This window comes from Pagrus pagrus (assembly GCF_965226575.1).
Source record: "Pagrus pagrus genome assembly, chromosome: 1".
NCBI classification, from domain to species: Eukaryota; Metazoa; Chordata; class Actinopteri; order Spariformes; family Sparidae; genus Pagrus; species Pagrus pagrus.
In genome coordinates this window covers 5,343,798-5,366,873 of record NC_140185.1, presented here as the reverse complement: position 1 = coordinate 5,366,873, position 23,076 = coordinate 5,343,798, and the positions used below count along the sequence as shown (strand labels likewise).

The window sequence follows — 23,076 nt, the reverse complement described above, 5'->3', positions numbered from 1 at the left end:
GTCGACAAGGGCTTCAACAAGAATGCTTTGATTATGAGATCAAATTCGAATGCTGTGGGTGTCCAACAACTTCTCCTCCTCCAACAACTACCAGCACAACCACTACACCTTCTACCACAACTGAAACAACTACTACAACTCAGCCATCTACAACCACTACACCGTCTACCACAACTGAAACAACACCAACAACTCATCCAACCACAACAGCTACACCTTCTACCACAACTGAAACAACACCAACAACTCAGCCAACCACAACCACTACACCTTCTACCACAACTGCAACAACTACAACTCAGCCACCCACAACTACAACACCTTCTACCACAACTGAAACAACAACTACAACTCAGCCAACCACAACCACTACACCTTCTACCACAACTGAAACTGCAACTACAACTCAGCCACCTACAACTGCACCTTGCCCTGGTGGACATCCCATGACATGTGGATGGACAGAATGGATCAATCTGGGGAAGCCCACACCAGGCCCTGATGGTGGAGAAGATGAATCCATCCATAAGATAATCTCTGCTGGTTATCATGTGTGCTCAGCTCCAGTAGAAGTCCAGTGTAGAGCTGTTCTTTACCCAGGTCTTTCCATGTCACAGGTGGGACAATCTGTGATTTGCAATAATGATGTGGGTCTCATATGTAACAACAGTCGACAAGGGCTTCAACAAGAATGCTTTGATTATGAGATCAAATTCGAATGCTGTGGGTGTCCAACAACTTCTCCTCCTCCAACAACTACCAGCACAGCCACTACACCTTCTACCACAACTGAAACAACTACTTCAACTCAGCCATCTACAACCACTACACCGTCTACCACAACTGAAACAACACCAACAACTCATCCAATCACAACCACTACACCTTCTACCACAACTGAAGCAACACCAACAACTCAGCCAACCACAACACCTTCTACCACAACTGCAACAACTACAACTCAGCCACCCACAACCACAACACCTTCTACCACAACTGAAACAACAACTACAACTAAGCCAACCACAACCACTACACCTTCTACCACAACTGAAACTGCAACTACAACTCAGCCACCTACAACTGCACCTTGCCCTGGTGGACATCCCATGACATGTGGATGGACAGAATGGATCAATCTGGGGAAGCCCACACCAGGCCCTGATGGTGGAGAAGATGAATCCATCCATAAAATAATCTCTGCAGGTTATCATGTGTGCTCAGCTCCAGTAGAAGTCCAGTGTAGAGCTGTTCTTTACCCAGGTCTTTCCATGTCACAGGTGGGACAATCTGTGATTTGCAATAATGATGTGGGTCTCATATGTAACAACAGTCGACAAGGGCTTCAACAAGAATGCTTTGATTATGAGATCAAATTAGAATGCTGTGGGTGTCCAACAACTTCTCCTCCTCCAACAACTACTAGCACAACCACTACACCTTCTACCACAACTGAAACAACTACTACAACTCAGCCATCTACAACCACTACACCGTCTACCACAACTGAAACAACACCAAAAACTCAGCCAATCACAACCACTACACCTTCTACCACAACTGAAACAACACCAACAACTCAGCCAACCACAACCACTACAACTTCTACCACAACTGAAATAACAACTACAAGTCAGCCAACCACAACTACTACACCTTCTACCACAACTGAAACAGCAACTACAACTCAGCCACCTACAACTGCACCTTGCCCTGGTGGACATCCCATGACATGTGGTTGGACAGAATGGATCAATCTGGGGAAGCCCACACCAGGCCCTGATGGTGGAGAAAATGAATCCATCCATAAGATAATCTCTGCTGGTTATCATGTTTGCTCAGCTCCAGTAGAAGTCCAGTGTAGAGCTGTTCTTTACCCGGGTCTCTCCATGTCACAGGTGGGACAATCTGTGATTTGCGATAAAGATGTGGGTCTCATATGCAACAACAGTCGACAAGGGCTTCAACAAGAATGCTTTGATTATGAGATCAAATTCGAATGCTGTGGGTGTCCAACAACTTCTCCTCCTCCAACAACTACCAGCACAGCCACTACACCTTCTACCACAACTGAAACAACTACTACAACTCAGCCATCTACAACCACTACACCGTCTACCACAACTGAAACAACACCAACAACTCATCCAATCACAACCACTACACCTTCTACCACAACTGAAACAACACCAACAACTCAGCCAACCACAACCACTACACCTTCTACCACAACTGCAACAACTACAACTCAGCCACCCACAACTACTACACCTTCTACAACAACTGAAACAGCAACTACAACTCAGCCACCTACAACTGCACCTTGCCCTGGTGGACATCCCATGACATGTGGTTGGACAGAATGGATCAATCTGGGGAAGCCCACACCAGGCCCTGATGGTGGAGAAGATGAATCCATCCATAAGATAATCTCTGCTGGTTATCATGTTTGCTCAGCTCCAGTAGAAGTCCAGTGTAGAGCTGTTCTTTACCCGGGTCTTTCCATGTCACAGGTGGGACAATCTGTGATTTGCGATAAAGATGTGGGTCTCATATGCAACAACAGTCGACAAGGGCTTCAACAAGAATGCTTTGATTATGAGATCAAATTCGAATGCTGTGGGTGTCCAACAACTTCTCCTCCTCCAACAACTACCAGCACAACCACTACACCTTCTACCACAACTGAAACAACTACTACAACTCAGCCATCTACAACCACTACACCGTCTACCACAACTGAAACAAGACCAACAACTCATCCAACCACAACCACTACACCTTCTACCACAACTGAAACAACACCAACAACTCAGCCAACCACAACCACTACACCTTCTACCACAACTGCAACAACTACAACTCAGCCACCCACAACTACAACACCTTCTACCACAACTGAAACAACAACTACAACTCAGCCAACCACAACCACTACACCTTCTACCACAACTGAAACTGCAACTACAACTCAGCCACCTACAACTGCACCTTGCCCTGGTGGACATCCCATGACATGTGGATGGACAGAATGGATCAATCTGGGGAAGCCCACACCAGGCCCTGATGGTGGAGAAGATGAATCCATCCATAAGATAATCTCTGCAGGTTATCATGTGTGCTCAGCTCCAGTAGAAGTCCAGTGTAGAGCTGTTCTTTACCCAGGTCTTTCCATGTCACAGGTGGGACAATCTGTGATTTGCAATAATGATGTGGGTCTCATATGTAACAACAGTCGACAAGGGCTTCAACAAGAATGCTTTGATTATGAGATCAAATTCGAATGCTGTGGGTGTCCAACAACTTCTCCTCCTCCAACAACTACCAGCACAGCCACTACACCTTCTACCACAACTGAAACAACTACTTCAACTCAGCCATCTACAACCACTACACCGTCTACCACAACTGAAACAACACCAACAACTCATCCAATCACAACCACTACACCTTCTACCACAACTGAAGCAACACCAACAACTCAGCCACCCACAACACCTTCTACCACAACTGCAACAACTACAACTCAGCCACCCACAACCACAACACCTTCTACCACAACTGAAACAGCAACTACAACTCAGCCACCTACAACTGCACCTTGCCCTGGTGGACATCCCATGACATGTGGTTGGACAGAATGGATCAATCTGGGGAAGCCCACACCAGGCCCTGATGGTGGAGAAGATGAATCCATCCATAAGATAATCTCTGCTGGTTATCATGTGTGCTCAGCTCCAGTAGAAGTCCAGTGTAGAGCTGTTCTTTACCCAGGTCTTTCCATGTCACAGGTGGGACAATCTGTGATTTGCAATACAGATGTGGGTCTCATATGCAACAACAGTCAACAAGGGCTTCAGCCAGAATGTTTTGATTATGAGATCAAATTCGAATGCTGTGGTTGTCCAACAACTTCCCCTCCTCCTACATTTCCCAGCACAGAACCTTCAACAGTTATAACAACAGTACCTTCTACTACAACAAAAACAACACATAAAACTCACTCACCTACCACTACACCAAGAGTTGTTACAGGGAGCACCTCTCAACCGTCTACTCGACCTCTTGTTTGCCATTGTCTTCATAATGGTACAGAGTTCCCCAGTGGTAAGTTCTGATTAATGAATTCCACTTTTTCTCTGAAACTCAGTTTCGCCTTAGGCAGACAACATTGTGAATATCCCTTTTAAATTGTATTTTTCTCTTACACAGTAACATTGACCGCTAAATCAGTACCAAGGAATTTGCAGCATCACTAAAATAAGCCTGGACCCGTCTCTATCGTTATTTTAGTTGTATTTACTGACATTAGTTCCTGGGCATGATGTCATAACAAGCCACAGGTTATACTAGTCCTGTGAGAATAGTGCCTCATTGGACAAAACAAATCATACACATAATTTCATAGTTTAAGGAAACATCTAGGTAGTTTAGTTGGTTTTATTTTTTATTCTCTGACCAAGCCTGGAGACATTGGTGTAGTAAATTCAGGACAGGAAACAAAAACTGTCAAATAATTAGAAAGGTTACAAACACTCCCCAGGTTAGCCATATGTGGAACACAAAAGGCTATTTGTTCCTACAAAGGTCATTACTGTCAGGACGGTTTGCTACAAGTCGAAGGCACGGATTTGATTGTTTAAGTTAAATTTTGCAGTTAAAATTTGATTGCCCCCACAAATTGATCAGCTAATTCGCTCAAAGACACAGTCCAATATGTTACTGTTATATATCATCCCAGCTGGTCATTTACAAGCCAAGTTGCCAAGGCATCAGCATTTTCACAATGGTCTTGTAGAGAGAGGATGGCGAAACTTTATAGACAACTCAACTAACTCTGTTAACTCAGCAAGACTTATCAATGATGTAAAATACTGTATATACTGTAAACTGAAATATATGATCTCACATATGGTGTAGGAAATGTGACAAACTTATTCTCAACAATCTTCCTGTGCCTCATTTTCAGGCTCAATAGTCTACAATGAGACGGACCATGATGGCTACTGTTACATAGGGTACTGCAATGAGAACTGTACTGTAGTGCCCATACATCACGAGTGTCCTATACCACCAATAGACTGTGTCAATGTACATCCTCCAAGAAAGGTACTTCTTTAAATTTGTTGCATTCATAATTAACCTTTCTTTCTTTACTCAATTGTTAATTGATTTTAATATTGTAATCTATGACAATCCACCCCCCCCCAGGATGGTGAAAGCTGGAGGGAGAGTAACTGTAGTGTAGGAACATGTGAGAATGGTAAAGTGACCTACAACCAGCCACAATGTCCAAATCAGAAGCCTGTAGTGTGCGCAAACAACTACCCTGCTATTGAAGTGAAGGATGATGACGGATGCTGCTCTCACTATGAATGTCAATGTAAGTCTGACCTACTAAAATGTTGCTTGGTTACCTAACCATTAGGTTACACCTGTAAAAGCTTAACAGTTGCAATACTTTGTTTTGTGTATATTTATTTTACCTATATTGTATTTTACCTGCATTATATATGCTACAAGGGTTACTTTCGTATTATTCAACCTGTACCCCATTTTCCAATGTTCTTGGGTCTAAGTGACTAACGAGGACAATACTTTTTTAAAATTGTTCCAGTATGAAGCGAGACTGCTGCAAAAGCATGTGAAAATAGGGTCCACACATACTTGTCAACCCTCCCAAGTTTTGACTCCCGCTCTTCATCGCTCTCTTCCGTTGTCCTCCTGCAGTCACATTTCTTCCATATTTCTCCCGATTTATGATGATTCTTCACACTTTCTCCCCTTTAAATTATCATGACATGTTTCTGACACTGTTCAGCGTGTGGTCTGCTGTGCTGTTGTGCCTTGTCCTCCTCAGTGAGTGAAAGACAGACAGAGAAATGAGGAAGAGAACGATTATTTAAACAACTGTTAAATGCCCTGGAGAGAAGAATTCAGGTTTCCTACATAAAGTTTAAAAGGAAAGAGCCTGTGAAATCTGCCACGTTGATTGTAAATCACAAGGGTCACAACCCCTTCAATCTCCATTGAAAGACTGACAAACAGGGCACTGGCGGGCACAGACTCTCAGGGGCAGGGGCAAAAAAATAGGCCACAGATTTATGCAAGTTTACTCAAGAGAGCAAACAACTCTGCATGGTTTTCTGAGAATTAAAAGTAAAATTAAAATGATTTGACACAGAAATGATGTTGCAATTTACTTTTTACTATTTCATTCAGGAACACTCTCTTCATTGATTAAAACCATTTATTGCAACAAATGGTATACAGTTAGGCTTGGTGCTGAAGGCTCCGCTCCATAAGCTCCCTGGATTTGACAAGCAGCATGCTAAGTCACTCCAGGGAGCGCAATGAATACCCCCCTGCAGGAGTAGAATCGAAGCAACTACGAAGCCATTTTAGACTCAGGCTAAGCAGGTGGAGGCTGGGGTGGTGGTGGCAAGCTTGTCGGCAGCAGAGTTGTGAGTGCAGCAGTGTTGAAGGAGAGATCAGTGTATGACAGCTTAGATTTAAATATGGATATGATTGGTCAGTGACTGATGCTGATCTGGTCAGATGGCTGTCAGCTGACCACAGCTGGAGCTTATGACTTCCGTGTCCTGCATGAATTTGCGCTATGCTTCATTTTTATATACTACTTTTTTTTTTTTTTTTTTCAAATCTCAGCAGAAATGCAATAAACACTGTCCTTGAATTTCAAATTTTCCCGGGGGCTCAATCCCCCGTCCCAATTTGGTTTCAATATCCTCTCTATTTTTGAGGACTCAGGGTTGGAAAGTATGGGTCCAGGTTGAAAAATATCAAGGTTACCATATAACAATGCATTGGCCAGATGACTTGGAATATCATTTTAAAAATGTAATATTTGTATTGTATGAAGGTGTCTGCTATGGTTGGGGAGACCCCCATTATGTCACCTTCGATGGAACCTACTATGGTTTTCAAGGCAACTGTTCCTACTGGCTGATGAAAGAGATAATGCCCAGATACAACTTCAGCGTTATGATCGATAACTACTACTGTGGTGCACTTGATGGCCTGTCCTGTCCACAGTCCATCACTGTCTTCTACAATAGCTACAAGATCTTTATTACCCAGAAGAATATTAATGGCATTTTCACAAACCAGGTAATTAAACTATCATCATTATCCTTGAAGCAACTCTTTTATACATACATTTTCATGTTGTACCTGTCAATGAATCATCAATCAATCTTTATTTGTATAGCACCTATATACAACAAAAGTAATCTCATGACACTTTCCAAATTGAGCAGATCTAAACCATACTCCTTGACTAATGTATCTACAAACATTTCCCCCATGAGCAAGTGCTTGGTGACAGTGGTGACAAAAAACTACCTTTTATCAGGCAGAAACCTCAGAGCAGAACTGGACTCAATGGTGGGCGGTCATCTGCCTCGACCGGTCGGGTTGAGAGAGAGAGAGAGAGAGAGATGGAGAGCGTGAGAGAGAGGGAGGGGGGGGGGGGAGAGAAAGAGGGAGAGAGAGAGTACAAGAAAAAGCTCAAAGAGCCCTACATGCAATTAAGAGAACATTTTATAATTTCCAAATTCCAGTCAAAATCTGGCTTAAAATATGTGATAGTGTCATCCAGCCCATTGTGCTGTACAGTAGTGAAGTATGGGGTCCACTCAGTCATCAGAGCTCTACCCACTGGGACAAACATCCAACAGAGTCTTTACATGCAGAATTCTGCAGATACATTTTACATGTACACAGAAACACACCAACAAATGCATGTAGAGCAGAATTAGGCAGATAACCAACTGATAATTAACATTCAAAAGAGAACGCTCAACTTTTTTTACCACCTGAAATCCAGCCCCTGAGACACCCTCCACTCCAAAGCCCTCCAAACTCAAGAGCTGAGCCCAGAAAGGAGTCCCCTATGTCAGTTGGTACTGAGGCTAACTGCCCCCTCTCAGACACAGTCTGACCAGCCTCACTGCCCAATGTGTCAATATGCCACAACCTGAGGGACAGTGGAATGACTGACACACACACACACACACGCAGGCACACACACACACACACACACAATCTTGGTGTTGTGTTGGTGTTCATGTTGTTATTCGTTGTGTTCTGTCTGAGTGTTTGGACAGATGCTTTGGCAACATTGTCATAAAACTGTCATGCCAATTAAGCCCCTTTGAATTGAATGTAATTGAATTGAGAGATGGAGAGAGGGAGAGAGAGAGGGAGAGAGAGAGGAAGGGAGGGAGGGAGGGACAGAGAGAGGGAGAGAGACAGAGAGAGAGAGAGAGGGGGAGAGGGAGGGAGGGAGAGAGAGAGAGAGAGAGAGAGAGAGAGAGAGAGGGCAAGACAGTCTCTGTAACAGGATGTTGGTCAGTGATGGTCAGTTGTGTCAAAAGCAGCACTAAGATCTAACAAGTGTAGCAATGAGACAAGACCTTTGTCTCAGATGCAATTAAGAGATTGTTTGCAACTTTAACCAATGCTGTTTCAGTGCTATGATGCACTCTATAACCTGATTGGAAATTCTCATATAAACTTTTGTTAAGTAGAAAGTCACATACCTGATTTGCAACTGTTTTCTCAAGGATCTTAGCGAAATATGGAAGGTTAGATATATGTCTATACAGTAGTTGCTAAAACGTCTGGATCCAGTGTCGTCTTTTTAAGAAGCGGTTTAAATACAGCTACTTTAAAAGAACTGTGGTAAGTAAAGGTAGAACTTCTTTAAGCAATTTAGTTGGGATTGGATCTAACAGATACGTTGATGGTTTAGATGAAGATATTTTAGTTAGCTGGTTATTAATGCTGAATAATAAGTTGCTCTGGCATTACGGAGAGCTTTCTTATAAGTTGTCCAGTGATCATGTTCATGATATACTAATCTTTCATAAAGAAGTTCGAAAAGGGTTATTTCTTACATTTATATCATATGCTTTTTGTTGCAGATTTCTGTGAATGACAAGCGTGTAAGTCCTGCTTATCAGAATAGTGACTTCCGTATAACCACAACTGGTATTGATACAGTGCTCGTCATCCCTAAAATACACGCCAAGGTCACCTTCTCCGGACTCATGTTCAGTATCTACCTGCCATATAGTGAATTTGGTAACAACACCTGGGGACAATGTGGTGAGTTTTACAGAAAATATTAATAGCATCTTACTGTATGTAGAGTCTAGAGATCAGAAATGGCAGTTAGAACTGATTGGACCAATTTAACACATTCTGCATCCAGTATGATTAAGTGTTGAAAAAAGAGCTTGCCATGAAATGGTTTCTACATAATTCTAGCAATTGTAGGAATTTTCCATGAAAATGGTAGTGGGCTGACTCGTGTTGTGTCATGGTTTTACTAACGATGAGGCTTTCTCTAGGCACATGTGACAACAACCGGACAGATGACTGCATGTTACCCAGTGGCAAAATTGATCCTTCATGTCCTAATATGGCACACGAGTGGCATGCAAACAACAGTTACTGTGAACCTCCAGTTCAACCCACACCAACCCCTGTGCCTAACCCTTGCAGTACATCCATCTGTGACATCATCAAAAGCAGGTACTATAAGGGGAAATTGGGAAAATGTATCAAATTTCATCTCTGCAAAGGCTTTATTAGACAAATTACATTCCAGCTTTGAAACACATCTGCTATGCAAGACATTTCTGGTTTATTCACTTGTCTCAGCCTGATAATGTGCAATAATGCATTAAGTTTGTGTCCTGTGTCCATACTGACTATAAATCCCATCTTCCCCAGTGTGTTTGAAACTTGCCACAAGCTCATTGACTACACTCCATTTCTTATGGCGTGTGAGTTTGACGTTTGCCACATGCACATTGATCACATTGGCTGCACCAGTTTACAAACCTATGCTGATGCCTGTGCTGAGGCCGGAGTGTGTACTGACTGGAGGAGTGCCACCAAAGGACTCTGTGGTATGCAACTAAAATACGTAATGTCAATGTCAAGCTTTGTAACACACTCATAATTTAACAATTCACCAACAACATCAATACAATGACCTCTACTAAAAAAAAATATTTCTTTTCATCTTTTAATAGAATATAAATGTCCAAGTCCTAAAGTATATCAGGCCTGTGGCCCTCTGGTGGAGCCTACCTGTGATTCCTGGTAAAGCAATTCACCAACACATTGTTGTTGCTCATCACAATCAATTTTTTCATTCATGTATGCGTAGACTCGCAACAAGGTGTGCCCTTCACATGGTATGCTGTTGCCTCTGCAGGTACAACAGAAAATTCATCTATGCTGTCAATGAGTTCAGTGCCATGCTGAATCTTACAATGGAGGGTTGCTCCTGCCCAAATGACACCTTCCTCCTCTCTTCCAACTCAAATGAATGTGTGCCCAGCTGTGGTAAGAGCAGATAGCAATACTGTATGGTGACAGTTTCATTTAAGAATACCCTGCCTGCACTTTTTGAAAGCCTATAGAGCGCTTGGGGATTGTGTATTTTGTAGGATGTTATGTTCCCTCGACGAAAAGCTTATGCGATTATTGAATTGGATTTTGGATTTTGCAAGATAATCTTCACAGATTAACACTTTAAGGATTTTTGAAGTGTAACTGAAATTGTCAGGAAAACAAACTACACTCACTGACTTCAACGTCACCAACACTAAGCACCTTACGACGCTATAGTATACACACTTTACTATAAACTGATCAATCTACAAGTTGTAAAGTTCATTATTTAAAAGTAGGGTATTTATTGACATATTATATTTTGTTGAACAAAACGTTAAAAACTCTAAAGCTTCTGTTAACCGCAGACCTTATTTCAGACAAGTCAGAATCACATTCATTATTCTATCATCAAATTCACAAGAGGAAAATGAGCTGTGTGAAATTGCTGTGTAATGCATCAAATTTTTTTTATCGAGCTTTTATTGAGTCTGTGTTATCTTTTGCCCTGGTGTCCTGGTTTGGTAATCTGTCACTACAGGACAAAAATTCCCTGAACCAGATTATCAGATGGGCTGGTAGGATAATTGGTGAGCCTCAACTCACCATGGCAGCCCTCTATGATACACATCTGCAGCGTAAAGCCAGCGCTATTCATAATGACTGCTCACATCCCTTGCATGGCGAGTTCCAGCTCCTTCGCTCTGGCTGTCATTTTGTGGCCCCTAAGGGCAGGACAAAATGGTACAGAAGTAGCTTCATACCCACAGCAATTTTAATGCTGAATAGTAAAGCCACAAGGTGAACTTGTTTATATTGAACTTACTTGGCCCCAGGGACATGTAGAAGCACTTTACTTTTACTTTTCTTTTCTTTTCTATGTAGAAGCACTTTTTTTTACTTATTTCTATGACCGTGTATTTTGATTATGTTGTGTTTTGTCTGTCATGATGTCTGGGTGTGGCTGTTTTGTATATTGGGATTGCCGAGTTCCTGTCTGCACAACAAATTTACCAGCTGGTATTAATAAAGAAATCCTTGAACCTTGAACCTTGAAATTTGGTGCCATAAACCCAGTTTAGCAGCTCATCTTAGACATACAATTAATGTTGGCGGTTTTTACCTTGACAAGAATCTATCCCTACCTTTAAAGGTATAGTTGGTCATGTTGGAGAGCTAGGAAGATTTGAAAGTGGCACCTCGTCTAAGCTCCATCCCCTTCTCCCCCTCCCGTCAGTGCTCTGTCCAAAGCCCCGCCCCACAAACTTGAACGCGCATCAGACAGTCCGTCAGCAGGGCAGAGGAGAGCCGTTAGCACTGGGCTAATACAAGCTACAAAAGTAGCTAAGTTGGCTAACGTTACATATTTCATGAAAATAACAAATCCCCCCCGAAGCAAAACAACTAATTACCTGTCCAACAGAAAGACAGCAACCTCTGCATCACTTCTGGAGGTGCTACTTTAGCTGCATTTTCTCTGCCATCGTTCTCTTGCTAACTGTGCTAACTCTTCTTCTTCTGCTGTTGTTTTATGGCTGTTGGCAAACAACTTTTAGGTGTGCATTACCGCCACCTCCTGACCTGGAGTGTGTATCTCCTGCTAACTCCATATGCAGTGTGCTGAATATATCCGGCAACGGTGACACGTGATGAGTGCGCGCAGGGAGGAGGGGGGGACAGAGGGGGGTGCAGGCAGGACGAGACATGAAGGCATCTGATTGGTTCTTTCAACTCGGACCGAGAGGGAGGGATTGGTCAGAGTTTTTACAGGCCTGCAGCTGCCACAGAGGTCTGATTTATTTCAGTCCTTTTTCTGAACACATTATGTATGGACTACTCTCAGGGTGGGAAGACCGTTTCACCCAGTATAACAAAAAGTGTTTCTGAACAGGATTACCAACTATACCTTTAACCAAGTGTTTTGCCATAACTAATCATGAGTCAAACATTCAAAATTTCCATTATCCAGTGTTGCAGAACTGTCTGAAGCATTTTCTTTCCTTTGTAGCCTGCACACATATACACATTTCTGCTTTGTGTTTATGAGTGTCTTCAGTACTATTTATGTAAACAAAAGATGGAGCTAGACTAGCAGTATTTCAGGAAAGCTTGGATTCAAGCAATCAAAGATGTAGTCCGAGTCTGTCAGCAGACTGTGACAGCCAACTAAAAGGAGGAACATGCAAACTGACTTTCTGCAGCTGAGCAAGTACAGCAGCCCTTGGCTCCTACACAATGCAGTGCCTTAGCAATGGGTGAAGGACTTTTAATCTTAGTAATTAATTGTAATTGTAAACCACTGTTTAAGAATATGAAGTTCTTTTAAAAATTCATAGAAATAATTTTAAACATAATTTCAGAGAGAATACATTCAGCATAGCCTTAGCTCCTGAGATAGTTAAACCAAAGTCCTTGCTAATGAATGGTAATGACTTTATGCTTTATAATTTCTCCTGATAGAAATTTGTCGCATGTCAAATGGAAAATGGACACAGGTAAATTATCTGTCTTCAGTGACAGTCATTTTTACATAACCTTGTGACAGGCCAGGATAATGACATGTCTCTTGCCATAATTCTACAAAAATCATTGTATCCTCAGGCCAACACAACATGGACAGAAGGCTGTGAAGTGTGTGTATGTGAGGAGGACACACTGCAGGTAACCTGTCGTCACGTGTCCTGTCCAACACAGCCACCCCTCACCTGTGACCAAGAAGGTCAGGTCAAGGTCAATGACACTGTTGGCTGCTGTCAACAGGAGAAGTGTGGTAAGTATGTACCAAGTAGGAGCAACCCCTGGATTCACACTGGTTTTTATTAGTCTATACTGTACTTAGAAAATGTACATGTACTCCTGTACAACACCTGTATTCAGGATCAAGAGGACTCCTGAAAGGGACAGTTCACCCAAAAAGGAAAATTCAGTCATCATCTACTCCCCTCCTAGCTGATGGAAAGTTGGGGGAGGATATTTAGTCCATTGAACATTTCTGGAGCTTCACAGCAAAACAGCATTGCAGAATTCTCCTAAAAAATCGAAGTAGATGGAGACTTGTTTTCATATCGTAAAAAAAAATAAAAAAATGAAATGGCTCCATACAGTCTGTTGCCAGAAGCTCAAAGTGGATGTTATTTACACCCTTTTTAAAGCTGAAATCTTCACTGTGGCTGCTTGATCGAAAGTGATAGCATGCACCATGTCTGCAATGAGTGCATGAGCTCGACTGTGTGACAAATAATTAGATTAAATTAGATTACATATGGCAGGTAGTTGCTGGAGGCCTTGGTGGAAGTGGGATTAAACCCTTGGACGTATCGTAACAGACCAAAAATGAAGACAACATGCTTTTTTCCTGCCTGCTATGAAAACCACATGCCCTTTGGATTATTTATTAAGGGCCCACTTCTCAGTTGTTGTATGAACATTCTCTCCTTCATTCATTCATTCATTCATTCATTCATTCATTCATTCATTCATTCATCCATCTGTGTCTTTGAACAGAGTGTGATGTTGAGCAGTGCTCTGGTTCAGTGCCATCCTGTCCTATTGGTTTTATTCTGAATGCCACCATGGGAGTCTGTTGTATCAATTATACCTGCGGTGAGTGTGTGCACGTTGCTGTAAGTGCATAGCCACATCTAACTTTTGCCACTGTGACATTTAAAATGTATTCATCGATTGGTCTGTTTCCCTTACAGTGAAAAAGGATGTGTGTGTTTTCAACAACCATGAATATCAGGTGAGACCTCACATTTGTCACCTTCATGTCAAGCTCATGTAAACAATTTCCCCCCAGGGATTAATAAAGTATTAGGATTCTGATTCTGATACAACTGACCGGAATACGACACAAGATAATACAGAAATGCTTTGTTTAACTTTGTTGTTTAAAAACTGTGAGATTGTGTCATGATTCTTCATCCAAAATCTTATGTCGTGACAGAGATTTGAAAGGAAATTTCTAGACTGATTACTGGTGGTAAAGGTGAATAGTTATGTCTTGACTTTTAAAGGTTATCTAAATCTTGTTTGGAAATAAAAGGCTTTGTAGAGGAAGACAACAGTCCACACCTACAAATTATTTTTCATCATATGACATGGTAATAGAATATTAAACAGAAAATCAGTCACAGCCATGAATGTTATGCACCACACCTGGTGATGAAGAAGGTGTGCAATATGCAGATATAGTGGGAAAAAAATTAAACTACAAAAAGCAATAAAAATGATGTCTATAATGATAGATCCATCAGTGAATCCAGGGAAAATAATTTCTTCTTTGTCTAATTGTTCAAGATTTATATGACTTACCAAACTCTCTACAAAGTGCCCTAGATCATTTGAGGACAAAGATAAAGTAACTTTACAGCCAGTAGTTAGGGTTTCAGATAAAGTGAGGCCACGTAACTTCTGACTTCTTTTCTTTTAAATTGACAAACTTCATATGTGTAATTCATGGCACAATTCAAACTCGTAAAAATATGTTTGTTTCTCATTATTAACGACTGCACAAAGCAAAATAAGGTCCCATGGGGCAGACTGAAAGAGGCAGGACTTCACCTCTCTGCTCCACTTTCCTACCTTGACCTTTAAAACCTTAAGCAATATACTACAAAAGCCATAAATCCTCCTTTTAGAAGGATGAGAGTAACTGCATTTACATGGAGAATATTTCTTTAATCTGATTGAAATCATTCTGATTAACTGAACTGTTTACATGGTTGCTAAAAATAGTCTTATAAAGATGGGTGTTTACATGCCGCAGACATTTAATTAGAATACAACTTTTTTGACATGCGTTGGCTGCCTTCAAACTTCTCCAGCAGTTCTTGATTTGGTTCAGGGGATTCTGGCTTTCTTTCAATTTTTAAAAAGCTTTTTTGAACAACTTGTTTTTGAGCCTTTCAACCATCAAGGCAATCTTTAACTCCTTTAAGATCTCCAACTAGTACGTTTTCTTTTTCTGTCCTGATGTTGATGTCAATCTGTGTTTAAAAAAAAAGGTGCTATATAAACACAAGTTTTATTTACTTATTGTCCTGCATTATATTGGTGGTGTTATTATGTTTTACCCACCACATTTAAAAACCAGAGTATCTGTATCTGTGCTGACCTTCTCACCCTGCACCAGGTTGGAGAACTGGTGCCCATGAAACCATGTGACAAGTGCATTTGCACTGACCAGACGGATGCCAGCAGCCAACTACACACAATAGAATGTCAGCCTATACCATGTGACACCCACTGTCCTGTGGTAAGACTAGTCTCTCTTTCTCTTCCCTCCTTCTCTGACTTAATTACTTCCATGTATGGAAACTCATCAGTCGAGCAAAACCATTGGATACAAAAGAGCACTAAACAAATTTAAACACTGATTGTTTTATAAGACCAGATCTGAGCGTGTACACCAACAGATTCACAAGTGCAAACATGATTTCAAGAGTGAGCAAGGACAGAATGGTGAGTGAGATCAATTTGTCAAGTTATGTCAATGAATTTGGACAAGCAGCGTCTTTTTTAATCATTACTCAAAACATGCTGTTCGACGCTAATGTGAGGGGTTTACAGATCCAGTCTGAGGCCCCCTGAACTGCTCACAAACTCATCGGGGCCAACCTCGATAATATCAGACATGTGACATTGATGTTCACGATTTAAAATCTGGATGGTTACATTGGTAATTTTCGAGCTGGACAACAACAACCGATGAGAAAGGCATCTGACGGTGCTGCCATGCAACGGTAAACATTGAAGCCCTTGAGGCTACAATATTAGCTAGGATGCTATAGTTGACATAAACTTAAAATCTCAACTCTAATTTTTGCTGAAGAACAGAAAACCTGTGTTGACCACATCTCCCCATTCATCCAGACTCATTTAACCTTCTGCTTTTGTTTTTTCTCACTGCAACGTTTTACTACAGCAAGTTGTTGCACCACGCTCCTCTCAAGTTTGTTTATGTCTGCTTCTCCATGAGATCACAGTAGAGGGATCATGTGATCTAGCTTCAGTCTGCAGAGCCATGAAGCCAGAGCGCTTATTTATAATGGATTGATATTGAATGTGTCATGTGTCTAAATTGCACCAAGTTTGACACTGCATGTCCCTGGGTCCTCAGTAACAAACCTTGCAAGTGTGAAGTGGATTTGATAAACGGTTCTTGAGATATGCAAATAATGTCCTTTGCAAAGCTTTTATCCATCATATGCAAGCTCAAACAGCTTTTTCTTTTGTTTGGCGAGTTTATCTGTGAAAAAGTTGTGAGTTTAAGTATCAGAATGTCCTGCTAAAGCCTTTTGGTAAGCACCTTCTTACATTCTCCAGAGTTGAGCATCTGACAAGTCATCTATAGAAAGTGAGGGCTGAGGGCATGTGCCATATAGACCCCCCCTCAGACCCTCAAATGCAAAAGTAGTCCTAAAAATGTTCCCGTTCCCCTGTGAAAGGTATGGGATTCCTGTATTTCGGCTACATGTAGTCTATCATCGGCTATAGACTTTTGGTATTTCACCTAGGTGATTCCTCAAGAGCCCGACATTTTTGTTATTTGCCTTAAAAACTGTATTGTTTTTAAATATTAAAACTATCAGTATTAGCACTGATATCTATCAGTGATACTGGTCTTGTATTACTTGATATCAGATCGAAACCAAATTTTGTGGTATCCCCCACCCGTAGTATGACGCACTGCAGACACGGAAGCAGACAGGGCGCACTTTGGACTTGAAAACAGACACTCTTTTCAAGGAAAGAAACATCTTAATGTTTTGCATTTAATGCAGAATATACAAGAAGGCACCAATGATTTAGAATTTGCCGTAGCTGTTTCACAAAGTTTTCTCTAAGTTTTTGCCAAGACTCTAGTAAAGGCCATGGTCTAAACCCACCAGAATGCTAATGTCAACCCTAAATGGAAAACCTGACATTAAATAGCCTCCTTCAGACCTGATTGCTGATTTTCTAATTTCATATTTTGTTTATATGTTGAGTTTATCTTTGTGTTGCTATCCAGGGTTATGAGTACCAGATGACTAACCAGTGCTGTGGGAAGTGCGTCCAAACAAGCTGTGTTGTCATGCTGTCGAACAACTCCACACACACATTAAAGGTTGGTTCAGTGTGTGTGCATTTAGTGTGTGTGTTTGAAGAGAGATAAGGAAAAGAGGAGGAGATCAGATTGCATATACTGTATCTATCAGGTCACTGAGGTCTCCAATCTCTCTACTCTCCTTTAAATACAATAATGATGCTACTTGATCACATTGCATTACTTTGTGCAGGTTCATCTGCATGTGTCACATAGCCCTGCCTGTGAGGTCATGTTCCCTAATTCTGTGTGTTATTTTTTAGCCTGGCACCATTTGGAGTCCTGCTGGGAACCCCTGTGTCAAGTTTGAGTGTTTGCAGATCATCAATCAGTTCATCACTGTCGAGGCCAAGACCGTTTGCCCTCCCTTCAACCTTGATGAATGCATACCGGTAGACTGCACGCACACACACACACACACACACACACACACACACACACACACACACACACATTCCCTTGTTACTAGGAAGATTTGAGTCATGTTTATGATGGGATATAAAACACACATTCACTCAAGACTTGATGCTCATGTTTCAGGAAAAGAGGTAGAGAGACACAGTGGTGGTCTCTCTACCTGGTGTGAGCACACTGCCACTGTATCTACTGACTAATGTAAATCTCTACAGTCTCTACAACCTCAATATGATAATGATATCTCTTTTTCATAAAAGCATGAAACTTGGTACAGTTTGACAGTTTTGGGCCCAGAACATTTTCAGATTTCGACCCATCACAAAAATGCCATCTGGCGGCCATGGTGGCCATTTTACTGTCTGCCATAACTGAATTATGTATTTTGCATCATATCTACATGACACATAATAATACAGACAAGGTGATATCCTTTCCTATGTTTTGAACGATACGATATACAACATCATCAATTGTTCAGGTGAAAAGTTAAAGGTGAATTCAGGAACTTTGTGAGAAGGAAACTAGACGAATGAAACATGACCCAACATCATCCTGATGTAAATGTGTTTGTCTCCTGCAGGGAACAGTCACCACAGCTCCGGATGGATGCTGCCGTGCCTGTATGTATTGCTTCCATAAGTCTTTGATTCCTGTATATTAGTTACACTCCTGTGGCCTGTCATGTAATCATCATGCCTTATGCCTGCTCTTATAAGACCTAATAATGTATTATGAAGGCATCTGTTTTATATGAGATTAATGAGCCCCATAGGGGCTCAACCTAATAATTGCCAAATATTTTATGGTTAAAGCCACATACCGTACATTCAAGACATCATTGATATATTGAGCCTCTTTATATAGCTATTTGTTCATTTGTTCCTAGCCTGTTCATTGGTATTGATTCAGAGCAGTTAACTAAAACTGAAAAGCTGAGGTTCTTCCTGCTGAGGTAAAATGCTGTGTCGACAGATGCTATAATCAGTAAATTAGGTCAAATTAGATCTTCTTCACTTTCAACATGTGTTTCCTGCCTCCCTCAGGTATTCCGAAGGGTCAACCATGCAATGTGTCCACCGCTGTTATGTACCTGGAGAGCCAGGGTTGCCATTCCCAAGAGAGGGTCAATATCACATCCTGTAGTGGAGCATGTGGTACCTTCACCTTGTAAGTCCGCCTATCATTTCTTATCATCAGTTTATTATTAATATCTGCAAAGAATGTTTCTGTTGTGCTTTTCATCAAATTAAAGGGGAATTTTCATTAGGTAGGGTAAATTGTAAAAGACATTAAATAAAGAATGGTCAAAATCTGTCCTCCTGGGATATCCTGTTCATAATATTGCTCAAGTTTAAAAAAATGCTGCATCCTATACATCCCACAATGCAATGGCATACTATCTCTTTATGACACTCCCTGGTCTGCAAAATACGATGTAGTTGATAATTCACAACCACAGACTGATTCTTGTAGAATTAGCTAAACAGCATTACAACCTTAGGGAAGACATGGCCATACTAAATCCAAGAAACGATCAAGCCCCTGCAAGCTTCATTGGAAGAATTACGTTATACAGTCAACTCTTTTCAAGGCCGTCTTACCACAACAGAGGCTCTTGCAGGAGAATACTTTGAACTGCTTTTTACAGCTGAGGCCACCATCAAATCCCTCCAGGCCCAAAACATGTCTCTATCGTACCGCCTTGAAAATCTGGAAAAAGTTCTCGCAGAGCTAACCTGCACATCTTAAATATCCCTGAAGATAGCGAAGATGGCCAGGATCCCACTACATTTGTATCCAAGCTGCTGAAAGAAGCCGTGGGAGTGGATGTATTTGTGACCCCCCAGGAAACTGGACTGAGTGCACCGCTCACTGGGTCCAAAGCCTGTGGAAGGACTACCCCCAAGACCCTTCATCCTGTGCTTCCATTGGTATCGGGAGAAAGAGGGAACTACTTTATGTTCTTCTTTATGTTCACGGATGCTTATTTACTCCAAGCACCAGACAGACAACTGAGCAATTTAATTTGAAGTCTTACTTTGTTTTTGTTTTTTTGGACAGAACAGTATGGGTAAACTATATCCTATATTGAGTTATGACATCGTCAGAAAATGTGTTTAAAAGAGTTGATTTTTTGATGATCACTGTCTGAGTACTGGTAATGTTAGCACTCTAGAACTGATATGTACAAGGTGCTTTACTGAAAGAGAATTTGACTATAAAGGAATAGTATCAGTTGGATATAATGGCAGTTGAGAGGTGAAGATAAACATCCTATTGGCTATTAGTTTGATTCCTCCAACCCTGACAAGACTACACAAAGCAAGTAAAACGTTATCATATATTGCCTTGATCACCGCCATATTCTTGTTTCTATGTTCAGACAAAGAAACAAGGTTCTCAGCTTGAAAGGTCATAATGTTAGGTTGTAAAGCCAAAAGTGCTACAGTGACAAGCTTGGACCAGGTAGGGGCACTGTTGTGACTTGACCTAGGGCCTACACACACACACACACACACACACACACACACATACACTACTTGCATATTTGCACTCACTGTTAAATTTTGTTGGTTTATAGTGAAATTCCTCTACACAAGTTAATTTGGAGCCCTTTCAGGTTAGTCAGTGAGAGGATGGTCTGTTGGGAGGCCTGTGAGTTGAATAGCAGTGTGCCTCAGTTGGGGAGGATTGGTTTTAATGGGTTTTAGGATGATTACTGCCGTAGGAGACGATGTAGAATATATTTATATATAGCTGTGTTATGGCCTTGTATCGTTCAAGCTCCAAATCGTTATCTCCATCTAAGAGGGCTTGTGCTCTGTCTACTTTTATGAATGAAGCAAGGTGCATAGATCCTTGGCTTTTTCTCTTTCCACACAACAAAGAGTTTTCTTATTTTTCACATGAACATCTTACTCAGGAATTGATTGTTTTTTTGCTTGATTTGTTTTTCATTTAATTGTACAGAATGCCCCGATTGGAGATTGGATTCAATTGTACTGGCAGATAAAGATTTCTGTAGATTAATGTCCACTGCCATAGATGATTTCTTACAAACAAATAAGTCAGACTCAGTGTCACCGTCTATCTTATCGGAGATGCTCAAGGTAATCAGGGGAGAAATAATATCATACACTGCAAACCGTTACAAAACCAGAAAGCTAAGGCAGTAGCAACTAGATACTATTCTAGAATTAGATCAGAGATACTCCATGTCACCTTCTCCTGAATTATACAACGAAAGACTGGGTTTACAAATGCAATATAACCAACTATCAACAGACAAAACTGAACTTTCCCTACGCTTCATATATGAGCATGGTGAAAAGGCAGGTCAACTCAGCTGAAATGTAAATCTGCTGCTCAACTTATAACACAGAAGACTTCCAGTGGATGACTCGGATATGCTTGAACTTTTAGATAACTTAGATGCTCCTTCCATAGATTCGGATATGAGAAAAGATGTTGCCTCTTACATTGCAGGAAATCATGGGTAGTTTCTTTCCTGTGCACTCTTTTCTTTCTCTCCTTCACTCCCTCTCTTTCTCCCTCCCACTTTCTTGATCTTTCAGCAGGGTAAAGGAAAATCATGTCATCACATTTATTGATAATTATCTAAGTCAAACTCCATGTTAACAGACAGGGCAGGCAGGTGCCGCGCTGCAGCAGCAACGCAGCCCATGTGAACCCAAACGAATAAGCAGCAGCAGTTCAGCAACGCAGCCGCCACGTACTGCACAAGCATCCTGTGAGGCTCTGATGGTGTGAAAGCACTGATGAACTATCATCAAGTCTGGCGGACTTTGATTTGAGATTTTGGCTTTGCTTATATCTTTTACAATTGAAAGGTGCTTATAAAATAAATATACCTCGAGAAAGGTACAAGGTACACATAACACTGCTGATCTGAATGTTTATCATAATGTGGATCTATGATAAACGTGTGATATTAAGTGGAATTAAATGTGTGAGAGCCCTGACCTAAAATGTTCTATACATTCACAGGTTCTCCTGTCAAGTTTCATTGTATAGATCACAGTTTTGTGTGGCAGGTGGCGTCTGCCTCTTTCAGGCCCCATGTTGTGCGTATGCACTGTTTATAAATGACACCCTGATCTCTATGTGTGAGATTGTTGGAGTGCCCCTTTTAAAACAATTAATAAAACTAAGATTTAAATAATAATAATAAAATTAAAAACATTTTTGCTCAGCTCAAATGTGACTTTAAAGAGCTTTCTAAACTTGTAGCTGTGTTGTCTTAAGTTAAAGTTTTCTTCAACTGAATTTAATTTCTCCCAATGTCCTCTCTTGTCTCCCTCACCTCGCCCTTTTTCCCTTTCTCTGCTCTCTCTCTTCTCTTAGCTACTCAAACAAAATGAAAACCTTGCAGCACAGCTGCTCTTGCTGCCAGGAGTTGGCCACATCTGAGCGGCAGATCCAGCTCTCCTGCCCTAACAACACGGAGATCACCTACACCTACACCCACATCGAAGCCTGCGGATGCCTCAAGACAGACTGCTCCGTGCCAGGCCGAAGTCAAGAGACTGCCACTCCGTCCAGCATCAAGTCACGTCGAAAGAGGAGATAAAGCAAAACTCCCGACCAGCACATTGTCACTTATTAGCATGATTTTTTTAGGACCATAACTGAACATTCATAATTGAATGAGTCTCCGCTTCATTTGCATACATAATTCTTCTATTTATGTCTAATGTATTAGTTTAGTTAGATTGCGCTTGATAGAATGTAAACCACAAAGATCTCATGAATAAATATCATACTATAGCTGCAGGTTGAGCATGTTTGGTCATTTGTGTGTGTGCGTGTGCGTGTGTGTGTATTGTTTAAAGCCCCCCTCCAGTCAGTGTTTCTTCCAGTCTAAAAGTCAACGTTCCTTCTCAAACAGAGAATGGGGTCATGGTTAACAGTCATGTGTAGTCATTACCATCGCATCCAGACTGCTGTTCTAACAGATCTGATCAGAAACTTTATGACATGTTTTCCACTATTTAATGTTCAGTGTGGACCTGATATGTACTGCCTCAAAGACTCAACAGTAAAACTGAATGTAATTCCATGAATAGAAGACAATTAGGGCCACTGTAAAAAAAAATAATACAAAAATCAAATCAAAT

The 23,076-nt window shown here is 41.2% G+C and overlaps 1 protein-coding gene across 1 annotated transcript in view; it reads left to right on the top strand.

Moving 5' to 3' along the window:
* LOC311267514 (mucin-5AC-like) overlaps positions 1-22,610 on the top strand; it is a gene marked incomplete at its 5' end in the record, with an annotated part of 63,824 nt that extends 41,214 nt beyond the window's left edge. The window contains 19 exons of the mRNA XM_084370607.1: positions 4,025-4,107; positions 4,970-5,109; positions 5,212-5,383; positions 6,884-7,131; positions 8,949-9,132; positions 9,378-9,561; positions 9,763-9,941; positions 10,068-10,137; positions 10,253-10,383; positions 12,892-12,926; positions 13,033-13,201; positions 13,936-14,034; positions 14,133-14,173; positions 15,566-15,688; positions 17,447-17,542; positions 17,785-17,913; positions 18,519-18,558; positions 18,982-19,105; positions 22,304-22,610. Coding sequence (XP_084226733.1) covers positions 4,025-4,107; positions 4,970-5,109; positions 5,212-5,383; positions 6,884-7,131; positions 8,949-9,132; positions 9,378-9,561; positions 9,763-9,941; positions 10,068-10,137; positions 10,253-10,383; positions 12,892-12,926; positions 13,033-13,201; positions 13,936-14,034; positions 14,133-14,173; positions 15,566-15,688; positions 17,447-17,542; positions 17,785-17,913; positions 18,519-18,558; positions 18,982-19,105; positions 22,304-22,529 — 2,473 coding nt within the window. The 3' untranslated portion in view covers positions 22,530-22,610. The remainder of the gene's footprint in view (positions 1-4,024; positions 4,108-4,969; positions 5,110-5,211; positions 5,384-6,883; positions 7,132-8,948; positions 9,133-9,377; positions 9,562-9,762; positions 9,942-10,067; positions 10,138-10,252; positions 10,384-12,891; positions 12,927-13,032; positions 13,202-13,935; positions 14,035-14,132; positions 14,174-15,565; positions 15,689-17,446; positions 17,543-17,784; positions 17,914-18,518; positions 18,559-18,981; positions 19,106-22,303) is intronic.
* Between the last annotated feature and the right edge of the window lie 466 nt (positions 22,611-23,076).